The sequence below is a fragment of the Leopardus geoffroyi genome, chromosome B2 (genome assembly GCF_018350155.1).
Source record: "Leopardus geoffroyi isolate Oge1 chromosome B2, O.geoffroyi_Oge1_pat1.0, whole genome shotgun sequence".
Classification (NCBI taxonomy): domain Eukaryota; kingdom Metazoa; phylum Chordata; class Mammalia; order Carnivora; family Felidae; genus Leopardus; species Leopardus geoffroyi.
The window spans coordinates 32,604,489-32,618,896 of record NC_059332.1 but is presented as its reverse complement, the minus strand read 5'-3'; the positions used below and the strand labels follow the sequence as shown (position 1 = coordinate 32,618,896).

The 14,408-nt window shown below is 53.8% G+C and overlaps 1 protein-coding gene across 3 annotated transcripts in view; it reads right to left on the bottom strand.

Moving 5' to 3' along the window:
* ITPR3 (inositol 1,4,5-trisphosphate receptor type 3) overlaps nt 1-14,408 on the bottom strand; it is a 67,499-nt gene that overhangs the window by 33,530 nt on the left and 19,561 nt on the right. For all 3 annotated transcript variants that reach the window (XM_045497931.1, XM_045497930.1, XM_045497929.1), the window contains exons 3-8: nt 6,053-6,174; nt 4,079-4,165; nt 3,322-3,480; nt 3,032-3,130; nt 2,609-2,692; nt 134-280 (exon numbers count right to left, since the gene is read on the bottom strand). In XM_045497931.1, coding sequence (XP_045353887.1) covers nt 134-280; nt 2,609-2,692; nt 3,032-3,130; nt 3,322-3,480; nt 4,079-4,165; nt 6,053-6,174 — 698 coding nt within the window. The remainder of the gene's footprint in view (nt 1-133; nt 281-2,608; nt 2,693-3,031; nt 3,131-3,321; nt 3,481-4,078; nt 4,166-6,052; nt 6,175-14,408) is intronic.

Genomic DNA, 14,408 nt, shown 5'->3' with positions numbered 1-14,408 from the left:
ACTTTGGACGCCTGGAGAGCTCTGGGTGAGTGGTACCTGGACACCCCACCCTACCCCGGCTCTACCCTCCAGGGGGATGGGGGAAGAAGGGGGGAGCCCAGGGCTGGGTCCTGGGTAAGACACAAGCTCTGACCTCCACTTCCCAGAGGGCATTGGAGCTGGTGGCTGAGGTGGCGGACTGGCGCAGCGTGGTGCGCAGGAACACCTGCAGCTTGCCCTTGTACTCGTCACACGTCAGGAACTTCTCCTGCTCCGCATGGAACAGCCGCACCACGTCTCCCTGTAGGTGTGGGTCACGGGCTCAGGACGGCCAGCCCCACCTGCGTCAGATGCAGGAGCGGCTGGCCGGGCCCCCGTGGCTCCTCCCAGAGCCAGCAAGCAGAGGGTGAGATGTGTACTGGGCCCCACCAGCAGGTGGCCGGGGCCAGGGGCTGGCCCCTCAGCCGGGCGCTCTGCCCAGATCCCAAATCCTGGATGTCCAGATGACTGGGGCGAGCCAGGCTCTTATCCAGATCCTTCCCCAGCTTCCTATGTCAAACCCACCCTTGACTGTCTCCTTCCCGGATTTATATCTCTAGAAACCCCACCTGACCTCTAAAGGCCAATCTCGAGTCACCCCCTCAATGAAGGCAGGAGGGATGTCACCTTCTGGGGCCCTTCTAGGCCCATGGCTGCACCTCCCTAGGGCCCTTTCTGCCCGAACATGGGTAGTTCTTGCCCATTTCTTCTGCTCCCACAGGACTAGAACAGCTGGCTTATTCATCTCCGAAGCTTTGGACACAGACACCAAGTTTGGGTCCTGGCTCTGCTTCACAAGCTGTGTGACCTTGGATAAGTTCCCTAACATCTCCGAGCCTCAGTTTCCTCTCGTGTACAACGGGGCTACTATGACCTCCCTGCAGAGATTGCGAGGATTATAATTTGTATAATGGAGTCACGCTGCGCGCTTAGCACGTGCCAGCCTCTGCGTGCCCACCTCACGTGGACTTTCTCACCTCCTCCTCACACTGACTCCCTGGGTACGTACATCGCTATCCCCACCCTACAGGTGGAGAGGCTCAGGCACGGAGAAGGTAAGTGTCCTGCCGAGGGTCACAGAGCTAGTGACAAATGGGACATGAATCCGTACTGCAGCTCCAGAGCCCTTATCTTTCCACCACACTTCCTCCGGCAGCGAACCTACAACCAGCGGGTCGTCTATTACCGTCTAGTAATATTATATCTATTACTCCAACCACCAGTTGCGACCACTAACAGCATTATCTGGCTTCCCTACCACTGCACTGGACACAAAGTTCTCAGTTAACACCTGTGGAGTGAACACACGAGTGAATAACTAGACACAGATTATGTGAGTTGCTTTGGCGGAACCTTGTGACCCTTGTATCCACGAGGCGCAGGGTTGAGAACAAAAAAAAGGGGTGGACTTTGCACACTCAGATCTCACTTCCAGGTTGCCTGGCACTAACATCAAAGCCATGACAGATTCACCGAAACCAGTCCAGGCAGCACCACGGGGTTTGACCTGATGATGGTGCTTCATTTTCTCAGGGCCACACAGATTGGGGGCTGGAATGTGTAATCGGAGAAGGCTTCTGGGAGGAGGTGGCACACAGGCTGAGGCTTGACTGATATGTGGATGACGCGCAGGCTTCAGGGAGAGACAGAAAGGCATTTGAACAGAGCGTGGGTGAACAGGAAAGAGCCTGGGAGACGGGAGAGGGAGAGTGATAGGCTGAGGCAGCCTGAGGGGGGCAGGAAAGTCTGATGGAGCAGCCTGGCTGGGAACGGAGGGTCAAGGGAGCCACTGCAGGCTTCTATGCAGGGGAAGATGCAGGGAACACAGGGCAGCCTCCCTAGGGGGCTGCTCTCGGGCCTGTCCCCTGTCCCTTTAACAGATATCATGGTCAGATGCCTGCCAACTCCCCTAGCTGAGGAGCCCCACCCTCTTTGCTACCCCCATATCTGCCCCTCCCAACTGCCCCTCCACATAGAACCCACACCCCAGTAGGCTGGTTCCATCCCCTGAAGCCCCACTTGAACCTCTGGATGCCTGGTTTTCAGGGCTTGTCTAATGGTGTCTCCAGCCCCCTTTCCCCCTTGCTCTGGTCCCTCCCTAAGTCGTTGCCGCAGTGTTTCCCAGCAGTACCGTGTGCCCTCCAAGCCTGTCTGGAATCGGGGCACAGGCCCTGACTCAGCAGCCTCGGGCCCTTGCCCAAGAGGGCATAGGGCAAAGGGCAGTGCACCTGGCTTGGATCCATGGAGCAGGCGTGGGGGAGGAAACAGAGTGCTCAAAGGATCTGGCTCTCCAAGATGAGGGAATGGGGACCCCTATCCACTGACACACTCTTAGCAAGAGGAAAAATCGAGGCTCGCCAGGATCCAGAAAAGATGGAGACTGAGGCTGGGAGGCTAGAAACAAAAGATGGGGTGGTCCGGTTGGTGGCGGCGGCGGTGGGGGGGGCGGGGGGTGGGGACGGAGGGGAGGGCCTGACAGAGAGCAGGGCTGGGTAAGGGTAGGTGAGGGAAAGTAGAAACGGGGACCTTCAGGGCCGGTCTGGGCAGCTGGCAGGCAGGTGGCAGTGGGCAGTGGGCTCCCAGTCCTTACCCCTTTCAACACCTCCTCCAGGTGGTCTCGGAACTGCATGAACAGGTTGATCTTCCAGCTGGTGTTGCAGTTCACAGAGTTGACCTGGGGAAGGGCAGAGAGAACCCTGATGCCAGGCGGACCGCCAGCGGTTGGAGAGTGGGGCATGAAAGGCCCGGTGAGGGGGTGGGGGGAGGACCAGCCCAGCTCCCATCAGAGCACAGAGAGGAGGTGTCTTCTCGAAGCCAGGGCCCCCAGGCCCCAGCCAGCTGCCCTGGGGCTGCCAGCCTGTGGGGCAAAGAATGGGGCAGACGTAGAGACCCAGCTCGCCCAGCTGGACAGGTGGGAGTGGAGGAAAAGACCGTGGTGGGGAGGGGCCCTTCTGTGCCCTCAAGGATGTTCAGACGCCCTTCCACTGCGGGCTGGCCCCACCACCTCACTCACCTCCTTGCAGCCAGCGTTGTCACTAAGCTCATAATTGCTGGCATGCAGAGGCTGCCCGGCGTTGACAGGATTCAGGATCACCTTGTCCCCCACCACCACCTATGGGGACAGGCGGAACAGGGTGAAGGTGGGAAGGGCCAGGCCTCCAGGCCTCTCCCTGGTCTCAGTCTGCCCCTCTGAGAAACGGGCACGACCTCATCCAGTCCCCACATCAAAGACCCTGTCAAAGCCCCTCTGGTGCTGCGGCCCGCACCTCCCACCAGGCCCCTCCAGCCGGGCCCTGTCCTTACATTGTCCCCGTTGCTCCGCAGCTTCCAGAAGGGCTGGATGAAGAGCCAGGAGCCCTCGTTGCCTGTTGCATCCAGTGTCACCCGCATGGCATTCTTCTCCAGCAGGGCCGGCAGCCGCTTGTTCACTGTCAAGTACTTGTTGCTCTTCATGTGCAGGAGCTGGGGGGCAGGCAGGGTGCAAGTGAGGTCACCGGGCCCCAGGGGGCCAGCCCATCGAGGACGGGGACTCTGGGCGGCCCACTGGACCTTGGTCACAGCTGGACACACATACAGTGTCAGATACACAGACATAAACACACGAATTGAGACACGTGCAGTCACTCACGCGTGCGCGCGTGCTCACACACACACACACACACACACACACACACACTGTCAGGAGCCTAGGTGAACACAAAAACAGCTAGCATTTCTGAATCCTTCCCATGTATCCATTCCCGTAACCTTACAGTTACCAAAAGGGAAGTAATATCATTGGCCTGAATTTGCAGATGGGGAAACAAAGGCACTGGGAAGTTAAGTAACTTGCCCAAGGTCACAGAGCCAAGATTTGAACTCAGACCATAAGGCTCCAGCGGCCGGTGACCACTGTGCTGGAAACACACCCACGGACACAGCTACTCAGGCCACACAGAAACAGGCACACCCAGAAGCAGATATGCAGTCACAGGGACACGCCCCAGAGGGCATGTCAGCTGGCACCCCTCTCCCCAACGCCAGCCCAGCCTCTTCAGGGGGGGATGCAGGTGGGTCTCACCTGGATGACACTGCCATACTTCACGACGTCCCCGTGCACCTTCTTGTTCTCCGTGTCATTCTGCTTCTGCTCCATCTGGGCTGCGTGCTGCACAGACACACGCAGAGGTGGAACGCAGGCTCGGAAGCCGGCTCCTGGAGGGTCACATCCCCCCCCACGCACAGGTGTGCACACACACACACAGCTTCTGGCACTGTACCCAGTGACGCCCCCCCCCCCCCAGAGGCCATCTAGCCCATTCCCTCCACAGGTGATGAGGGACTGAGACTCAGAATGCAGAGGGGCAGCCTGAGGTCAGACAGCCTGCAGCCCAGGGACCCGAACCCCGATCCCCTGCCCCCTCCCCCCATCTGGAGGAGGCATGCCAGCAGGCCCTTGAACTCCCTGTGCCGTCTGACACTGCCAGCAGACAACCTAAGCTGTGCCTCACTACCCCCAACTCAGCCGACTCCTGATGCCCCCATCATGGGACCCCTCCCCCAGCCCAAAAACCTGACAGACACGCCTGGCGCTACTTCCTCCGCCTCCTTCCCATCCCCCTCCACCCCACTCCTCTATGATCCTCCCTCCCAAAACTGTGTGTGCTCCTAGCCACTGTCTTCACTGGTGGCCCAGATCCAACTCTGACAGATCTAACGCCAAGGTCCTTGAGGGTTTGGCTGGCTTCCCATTAAGGACACGTTTTTAGGCACTTCTGTCACATTAGACTGGAGACTGCTTAAGGATAGGCACTGTCTCCTCCATCAGATTGGGGGGTCCTAGAGACAGGGCTCTGTCTCCTCCATCAGATTGGCACTCCCTGAAAGCACTGGCCCTTCTACCCGGTCCTTCTCCTCAGTCCCTTCAGCCAGGCCTCACAACGGAGGCTGGGGCAAGGGTGGCTGTTAGGGAAACTGGCCGTGTACCACATGATTTCCCATAAACCCACAGTGTGACTACACATGTAGTGTGTGTCTGTGTACATGTAAATGCCCGACACACAGGCCAGATCCCTGGTTCAGCCTCGGCATGTGTCGCAGCAGCAAGGAAGCCTGTGACAGCCCCCAGCCCAGGAAGAAAGATGGGTTATCTGTAACAGACCTCAGGCAGCCCACCCTCAGCCCCCTCTTTCCAGCCCAGTTCATAGCTATGGGGTGAAGCCCACTCTTCCCCCATTTTACACCCACCTCCTCAAGGAAGGGGACACAGGGAAGCAAGGTCTACGGGACAGGGGCTGGGACACCAGACCTGAGGGAGGGTCTCAGAAACAGAGTGCCAAGCTGCTGACCACAGCCAAAGCCTCGTACTCTCTTTTTCATGGGGACTGGGCCCTGAGGTCTGTCCGGAGGGGACTGCTAGGATGTCAACTGAGCCACTGCCCCCAAGAGGTCCATGAGCAACCACCAGGCCTCTGCACTGTGCACTGTCCCTGTGTCCAACAAACCCAAGGTGAGTCAGAGATCTGAGGGCCGTTCAGGCCCTACTACAAACTCACAGGATGAAAGCACGGACTGCCCAGCCCCCTCTAATGGTCCCAGGACCCAGCTCTATATAATGAGGAAGGAGGTTAAGACTGGTTTTCAAATCAGGTTCCCTGGAGCCACTGTCGCCAGGGGCTACTGGTAACTCCAGGTACAGTTGTACAGGTTGTTCACTGCACTATGGCGTCCAGCTGAAGGGCTGGGTGGAAGCTGAAATCCAGTCCACCTTTCACTCACTGAGCCATGTGCCCAGGGCATCAGGGCTATGCCAGCCTGGAGGAAGGAGCACCTTCTTCTAACTGGCACAAAGGGTCATATAGACAAGTGGATCACTGGGAAGGCACTCTACTTCCTCTCTCTTACCTCATTCACACCCACACATACCAATCTCTTGCATCCTGGGGTTTCCCACTCAGCCACAGGGCCCCTCTTGGCTCTGATGGGCAGCGGCCTCCGTGTGTGCACCCGGATTCCTGAGGCACATACACAGGTGCATGCCTGTGCGCATACACACCTGTAACTTTTGGAGCAGCACCACATCAGCGATCTTCTCCTTGTCCTGCTTCGTCTGTTTGGCCTTCCAGTATTGCTTCTGGGCCGAGTAGCGGTTCATGGGACACACCTTGAAGAGGCAGTCTGTGGTGGGGCAGGCCAAGGGAGGGAGATCAGTTCATGGAGGGCTCAGCCTACAGCCCCACCCCCCAAATTCCACCCCACTCTCCCCACCCTCCTGCCCCACTGGGATGGAGAGGTAGTGGTAAGAAGGACCCAGAAGAAGTTGGGGCAGGTGTGAAAGCAGGATCCCAGCTGGGAGGCAGACACAGGCCCTCTTCCCCATGGGAGATTTATCAGAGGCTCTCAGGCCCGCACCCCATGCCCCATCTGTGCCAGCTTTTGTGGACATCGATGGCTGACAGTTCATACCTGCATCCTCCTCTGGCCCACTGCCATCTTGCCCACAGATGCCTGGGAAGTTGCATCCCTCTCCCTCCCCACCCCCAGGAGCAGCTGGCACAGGCACAGGATAGTCTGGCCTCTGGAGATAACTGTCCGCAGTGCTGGTCACTCCCCAGCTCCCTGTACGATCCGGCTGACGCTTCTATTTGGCCTGAAACCACATCCTTGCTTGGCTCTTCCCTTGCCCTGAGTCAGTGAGGTCTCCCCTGAGACCCCTCTTCAATAATTCTTCCTGTCATAGGCTCTGCTTCCAGGGAACTTGACCTAAAACCTGCCCCAATCAAAATTCCAGAAACAGGTTCATTTTTACTCTTTTTCTTTTGGAAAGCAGATGAAACACTTATGATTTTCATAAGCCCCCACTCCAGAGAGGGCGTCAGATTTTTCTATTTATCAAAAGGAAGCATGAGTTGAAAAATCCTATTCTAAAGTGTGGTGGGAGGGGATCGGGGATTCTGGGTCATGGTGACGTGCTGGCCCAGGCGGATGGACCCACCTGACAACAGCACAGGCTGTCCTGTGAGGTAGTGGGTGCCCCGTCACAGGAGGGAACCACACCCTGGACAAGGCGCTGGGCTTATGGTCTCTAAGACCCCTCTCACGCTGCAGTACTGGGCCTCTCCAGCCGCTTGGAGCCCAGGACAGGGATGGCTGTGCTGGAGAGCGCCTCAAGCCCTCTCAACTACCCTCCAAAGGAAGGCTAGGTGCCTGCTCTGGTCAAAGCTGGTCATCCAGCCCCCGGCAACTAAAAGCAAAACTGGATTTTCTATCTAGCCCACGAGCAGGCAGAGGCCCCCTGGTGTCATCAGGAAGAGAGACCGAGTGAGTCAAAGACAGAGGGAAGGAAAAAATGGCAATTCTATTCGTAGATGGAGCCGCCAAGGCCTGCCCTGCCTAGCCCACCTTGGCACCACCAGCATGAGGGGGCATCACTTCTAGAAATAAGCGCTCAGTTTGTCGGAGAGAGTATGTCTTTTCAAAGATCTGCTTAGCCCTCCAGAAGAAGCTCATGTGTCACCGCCTCCCAGAAGTCCTCCTGCTTCATCAGGCTGGGTTGGAGCTCCCAGGGCTCCCCAGGTCCCCCGGTTACCACATCGATCGCACTGCCTTGTTAGAGGCCACTGGTGCCCAAGAGAAGTCAGAGAAGTGGAGCATACCAGGAATTGTTTTGGAAAATGGGAGGGTGGTTGTCCTGATAGAGGTAACAGGTGGCATTTAGTGGGCAGGACAGGGACGCTGGACACCTGCACCATAAAGACTGTCCGGCATGACTCCTGCCGAGAGTGTCCTGCCACACGCGTGCAGGTGGACAGCGGAGGGCAGCACTCTGGGCCCAGAGTGGCCCACAGAAACACAAAGTACTTGTTACACAGTTTTTAGCAAACACTGAATTTTTCAGGAATGCGACTCGTTCGAAACTGAGGGAATTTGTGTTGTTCTTTGTGTTGCTCAAACTTGACCAGGAGTTTTTTGCTGTTTCAGAGAATGCATCACGCTCATGGCCGTGCCAGATGCCTGCGTTTGTGGCTGCCGTCTTCATGATTCACAGGCAAGCTCTGACTGCTTCCTTGGGTCTTCTAGTTGTGCCCAACATCGACTTTTAAAACATGTATTACTATCTTATAAATTGTTTTCCTTTTATGTCTCTTTTTTATCACACTTAGGGCATTAGATCTGGCCTCGCTCCCTCTTCCCAGCTCCAGGCTCAGTCAGATCCGGGCCCTGGACCCCCCATTTTATGTTACATAAATATAGACGTGCATAGATTGTATTATTTTTGAATTCCACGTAATAATATTAAAGGGGGTTCTGGATCTGACAGGCTCATCTGCAGGCTGGCAGGGCCACGTGTCCTTCCCCGTGTCTCCAGCACCAGGTCAGGTCTCAGAGAATATCTGCCAGATGAACACAGGAATCTAGAAATGAGTCCCTCACGTGGATGAGGTGGGGCCTGAATCCATAGCCTAGAAGGGAGGAAAGGGATGGGGCGCTCAAGTGGAGGGAAGGACAAGAGAGTGCCGGAGGAGGCGGTGAAGTGACAGCAGCCAGTCACACTTGGGGTCGGGCAAACTGAGACAGGAGGGGGCCGGCCAGGGCCCGGAGTCTGAGTGAGCCTGGAGCCCACGGGTCTTGGAGGTCATGAGCTCCCTGGTCTCCCCACCACCCCCTCCCACTCCCAATCCAGAACAGAGAACAGAAGGAAAGACAGATGCTGCCCCGGGTCACCCTACAGCAGAGGGGCTCAAGCCTTTCTGAACTGACTCGCCTACGAAATACATTCTCGGATCACCACTTTGTGAAACCACATGGGGACTTCTGTCCCTGGTAATAGGGGCAGGCTGTGACAGGGCAGGGCTGAGAACCGTCGTTATCATGTCTTTTGGACCAACTCAACCAGAAAACAACTAAAGCAGCCAGGTTTTTCAAATGGAGATTATTTTAAGACTTCTTAAAGAACTGACTAAACAGTGAAGAATTATTGGGCCCCAACAGAAGATCAAAGGGAAGTTCGAGAGATACAGAAACACCCAAGCTACTTTCGCCCTGAGGATATTTGCTGATTCCAGAAAACACGGGCTTTTATTTGGATGGCTCCATCAGGTGACAGGGACAGAAATCCAAGCCCAGGCCCATGGAAGGTGGGAGTCTAACAGGCGACCCTCCACTCAGGAAGCTAAGACCCCAAAGGGCTACACCCCAGGTGAAAAGAGCTCCTTCCAGCAATGAGAGCCCTGTTGGAATACCCTGGATGGTGCAAGAAACCCGAAATTTGTGCTTGGCTTTAGGCAGTCTTGGATGGGTGGAGCCCCAGGAGTCCGGTAACAGGATATGCACACCCTCTCTGGAGGAAGGTAACTTCCTCCTGGCCCACAACGACTCATACCAAATCTTTCAATTTTTTTAAGCGTTTATTTATTTTCGAGAGAGAGAGAAACAGAGTGCACATGGGGGAGGGGCAGAGAGAGAGAGGGACACACAGAATCCAAAGCAGGCTCCAGGCTCTGAGCTGCCAGCACAGAGCCCGACATGGGGCTCAAACCTGAGCCGAAGTTGGATGCTCAACCGACTGAGCTACCGAGGCACTCCGTACCAAATTTTTCAAATGCAATATCCAGTGTACAGTGAAAAACAACCAGGAACTCTTGGGAAATAGATGTGTTGAGAGAGAACCAACCCACAAAACAGACAGTAGAAACAGACGTTGAAGAGACTTCAAACAGGCATCCGTAGAACAGTTACACCTACCCTGCCTAAATCCACAAAAGCCTAAGGGATCCTTCGAAGGGGAAACTATACAAAGTAACATCACAGGCTGAGAAAGAACCAGATAGAATCTCTAGAAATAAAAAAGCTTCAACAACCACACTTAAAACTCACTTAAGTATTTAACAGGGGAACAGGAGGTTAGGCAGGGCCGAAGGAAGAATTAATGAGACATTAACAACTCTTACTACCACGCATTCTAAGACACATTCGAATTTAATTCTATCCAATTCTTTAAAGGATGGTTGAGTCCCATTGAAGGGACTTCACAGCCCACTAATGGATCAGAGCCCATGGCTGAATGAAGCACACTGCCCTGGAGCATCCCAGGAGTGGGAGGAAGCCAGCACTGATCCCTCCCTGCTCCCAAATCTTTCATCTCTGTCTTGGAAACTGACTACCTAGAACTTGTCAAATGTGCCTTTTTCTCTCACACAGATGGTCCCTTAGAGCCTTGCCTGTAATACACGTCAGAAGATGCTGTTGAATGAATAAATGACTTGAGTCCTCTAAAATATTTGTGGCCCACCTCTCTGCGCACCTCCATGCTTTTACAATGCTGTGCTTTCTTGCCCAGAGGCAGCCCTGTCAGAACCCCAGAAGAGGCCAGAACCCTTCTTCTCACCAAACCACAGGGCAGAAGGGCAGTGAGGAGGAAGAGTGGGATGGGAGCGGGGAGACCGGGCTCACACGGGAGCTGCAGCCTCAAAGGCCAAGAGATAAGTCTGGGTCCGGGCAGGTTTCCAACAGTAAGGGCTGCGTGTGCTGGGGGACACATGCTTGCGGCGGAGGGGGCACCACTGCCTGTGAGGCTGCAGACAAGAGGATGTTCACCTAGTAAACAAAGTCAAGTGACCTTCCCTGAAACTAAGGTATGTAACACTCCAAAAGCCACTGCCACTGGGGAAGCTTTAAAAAATACAAACTCCTTTGGGGCGCCTGGGTGGCTCAGTCAGTTAGGCATCTGACTCCGGGTTTGGGCTCAGGTCATGATCTCGCAGTCTGTGAGTTCGAGCCCTGCGTCAGACTCTGCGCTGACAGGGTGGAGCCTGCTTGGGATTCTCTCTCTCCCTCTCTCTGCCCCTCCCCTGCCCATTCTCTCTCTCTCTCTCTCTCTCTCTCTCTCTCTCTCTCTCTCTCAAAATAGTAAACATTAAAGCAAAATTTTTTAAATACAAACTCCCAGGTCCCCTGTAGATTCAGCAGGTTGGGGCGAGGCCTGGGGATATGCATTTGTAAAGGCACCCCAACCCCAAATAGTCCTCCTGTTCCCACCAGGTTGAAAAGCACCAGTGCAGACAACTCGAGATGCGAACACAGCACAGGGAATAAAGTTCTACAGTCACAATAACATCTAAGCCCTGTGTAAATCACGTAAACATCTGCTTTTAATTATTGTCAACGTTTAGACTCAACCTGTCGAACAAAACACGGAAGACTCCATGGGTGTGTACAGAAGAGAAGGCAAGGTCATTCAGCCTTGATGTAAAACTGAAAGTGAGCCTGGCGGCTGGGGGGAGAGGGCGGGGGGCAGCGCTGGGGTTGCTGGTGGCTGAGAAATGAAGGCGGAACCATAATCATCAGGTTTATGAAGATGACAGTGGAGAATCGCGACAGGCTGCCCTCAGGAGGATGGGGCAGAGGAAGTGGACAGGTGGCCCAGGGGAGCTAAATTCTCCTAGAATAAGCAAAACATTGAAAGACCTGGGAGCAACAGGGGAAACATCGAAGAGTTCAAAGGGACTGCCTTCGGAAGTGGCTGAGAAGGCATAACGTGGTACAACCCAGTGGGGGGCAGCTGGCAGACTCAGATGCCCAGACATCAGCAGCCCAGATGCCCCTGCCCCCGACTCAGCAGCCTCGCCACTGGTCCAGCCTTCCAAGAGCACACATGCGTTTGCACAAAATGACAAGGGACAGGGGTCTTCGCTGCAGCACTGGCGGGAAAGCTGGAGATTAGGGATAGCCCAAGTGTCCATCGGAGGGGACTGGTTAAATACTTCCCAACAGAGCCGCATAATGGAATGCTCTGCAGGTGTAAGAGACAGAGGTCAGAACTTCGGACACACGCTACATACCACACGTGCGTAAACCGTGAGGCCATTATGCTAAGTGAAAGAAGCCAGTCACAAAAGGGCAAATACTGGGTAATTCTGCTCATGTGGGTACTTCAAACAGTCAAATTTACAGAGTTGGAAAGCAGCACGGTTGCGGGGGGGGGGGGGGGGATGGCAGTGGAGAACGGCCGGTGGTGGTGATTATTTAACACGTTAGACTTTCAGTTTTCTGGGAAGAAAAGAGTTCTGAGGCCGGAAGGTGGTGATGGCTGTATAACAGTGAGAATGTGCTTAATGACACTTAACTGTACACTTAAAAATGGCTAAAGATGGGGAACTTTATGCTATGGATCTTTACCACGATGTAAAAATAAATACTTTTTTTAACGTTTAAAACTATGTAAGTAGGGGCGCCTGGGTGGCTCAGTCGGTTCAGCGGCCGACTTCGGCTCAGGTCATGATCTCACGGTCCGTGAGTTCGAGCCCCGCGTCGGGCTCTGTGCTGACAGCTCAGAACCTGGAGCCGGTTTCAGATTCTGTGTCTCCCTCTCTCTCTGAGCCTCCCCCGTTCATGCTCTGTCTCTGTCTCAAAAAAATAAACGTTAAAAAAAAAATTTAAAAAAATATATGTAAGTAATAGAAACACTGTTTTCACACAGTTGTCGAGGATACAGAACAAAAATGAGTTGGTTTTTGTTTTGTTTGTTTGTTTGTTTCTTTTGAGAGTGTGTGGCATGCTCTTTTGAGAGCGTGTGCACACACACACAAGCACAAGTGGGGGAGGGGCAGAGAGAGCATGAGAAAGAATCTTCAGCAGGCTCTACACCTAGCTCGGAGCCCGACACAGGGCTCGATCTCACAGCCCTGGGATCATGAACGATCTGAGCCGATATCAAAATTCAGACACTCAACCAAGTCACCCAGGCACCCAAAAATGAGTTTCTAAGCGAAACAAAAAAACAGAGACATTTCAAGGTTTCTATATACTAATATGAAAAGGTCCCCAGTAGGATCCATAGTAAGATTTATAAAGTAAAAACAAAAAAACAGAATAGTGTATACAGAATGCTACTTTTATGTAAGAAAAGGGGGGAAATCCGAAGACTGCATATGTTTGTATTTGACAAAGGAACCCTGGAGGATGCATAAGGAGCTCAGGAAAGTGGTCCCCTGAAGGGACCACAGTAGAGGAGCGAAGCAGGGGGAGAAGGCGGGTGGGAGTAGACTCTCTATGCCTATTTGTACAATGTTTTGATGTTTTCATATATGAATAAATTTCCTAGTCTGTTTTTCTATACCATTGCCCCCAGAAAAGGGGGCAGAAGGTGAGTGAGGGTGAGGTGGGGGGGCAATGTTGCTTTCATCTTGAACCTGGAGCCTGTATTCGCATTACTTTTATAAAATGGGGGGGGGGGGGAGGGAATAAGAACAAAATTTTAAGTGGCCAATAAACATATGAAAAGATGCTCCACCTCATTGGTAGTCAGAGGAACGCAAATTAAAACCGCAGTGAGATGCCATTTCACACCCAGCAGGCTGGAAGAAATTTAGTGGGACAGAACCAAGTGCAGCGAGAAGGGGGGGTGGAAGCAGGGGGGGACGCACCCATAGTCTGGGGGGGGGGGGTTGTGAGCATGCACAGCCCTGCAGGAAGGCTCAGAAGAGCTCCCTTGCACCAGGTGTCCCCCACCTCGGGACACACCCAAGACACTGCTGCATATGAGCCCCAGGAGACGGGTATGGCAGTGCCCGCCGCAGCATGGCCGGCAGCTGCCAAAAGCCGGAAATGAGCTAAATGTCCATCAACAGGAGAACCGATAAGTGGATTGCAGTTTATTCACCCGATGGAATATTACATAGCAATTAACCAGATGAACTAAAGCCAAATGTGTCAACATGGAGAAACCTCAAAAACCATGCTGAATTAAAAATGTGCAGAAAGATTTTAATACGCGGGGTTATAAAAATGGGAAATCGTATCCTGTATCGTTCATGAATACAGCCCTACGTATTAATAGCAAAAGTATAAAAACAGGCTCCTGAATGGTACACACCAATTTCTGATGAGTGTTTGCCTCTGGAGAGAGAGGGAGGGGAAAGAGATCAGGGGAAAAACCCAAAGGGCTTCAGCTACAGGCATAAGATGCTTTAAAAATGACAAGGTCTGAAATAAACGTGGCAAGAAGGATCTGATAGAGCTCTCTTGACTTTTGTGTAGAGTTGAAATATGTCTTAATAATAACAAAAATAACAATAAACGGCTTAGAAGGTGGGACAGGGAGAGCAGAGGCATAGCCTTGGGGGAGGTGGGGGGCCCCCAGCCATATAAGCACGGGGAGGTCACTTCATCAGCCTCTCCCCTGCATGGGCTCCCCCCAGTCTGGGTGGTTAAGTGGGTAAGTGGCCACTACATACATTCCTGGGGTTGCCATAGCTAGGTATGTGGGCTCTGAGCTTCCCTAAGGTAGACTGGGAGACAAGAGCTCCCCAAGCCCTATACCGGGTCTCCCCGAGCCCCCAAGTGGAAATGGAGATAGAAAAAGGGCTCACAGGAGAGAATTGCTCAGACTCAAGGCCCAGTCAGCAGTGTGA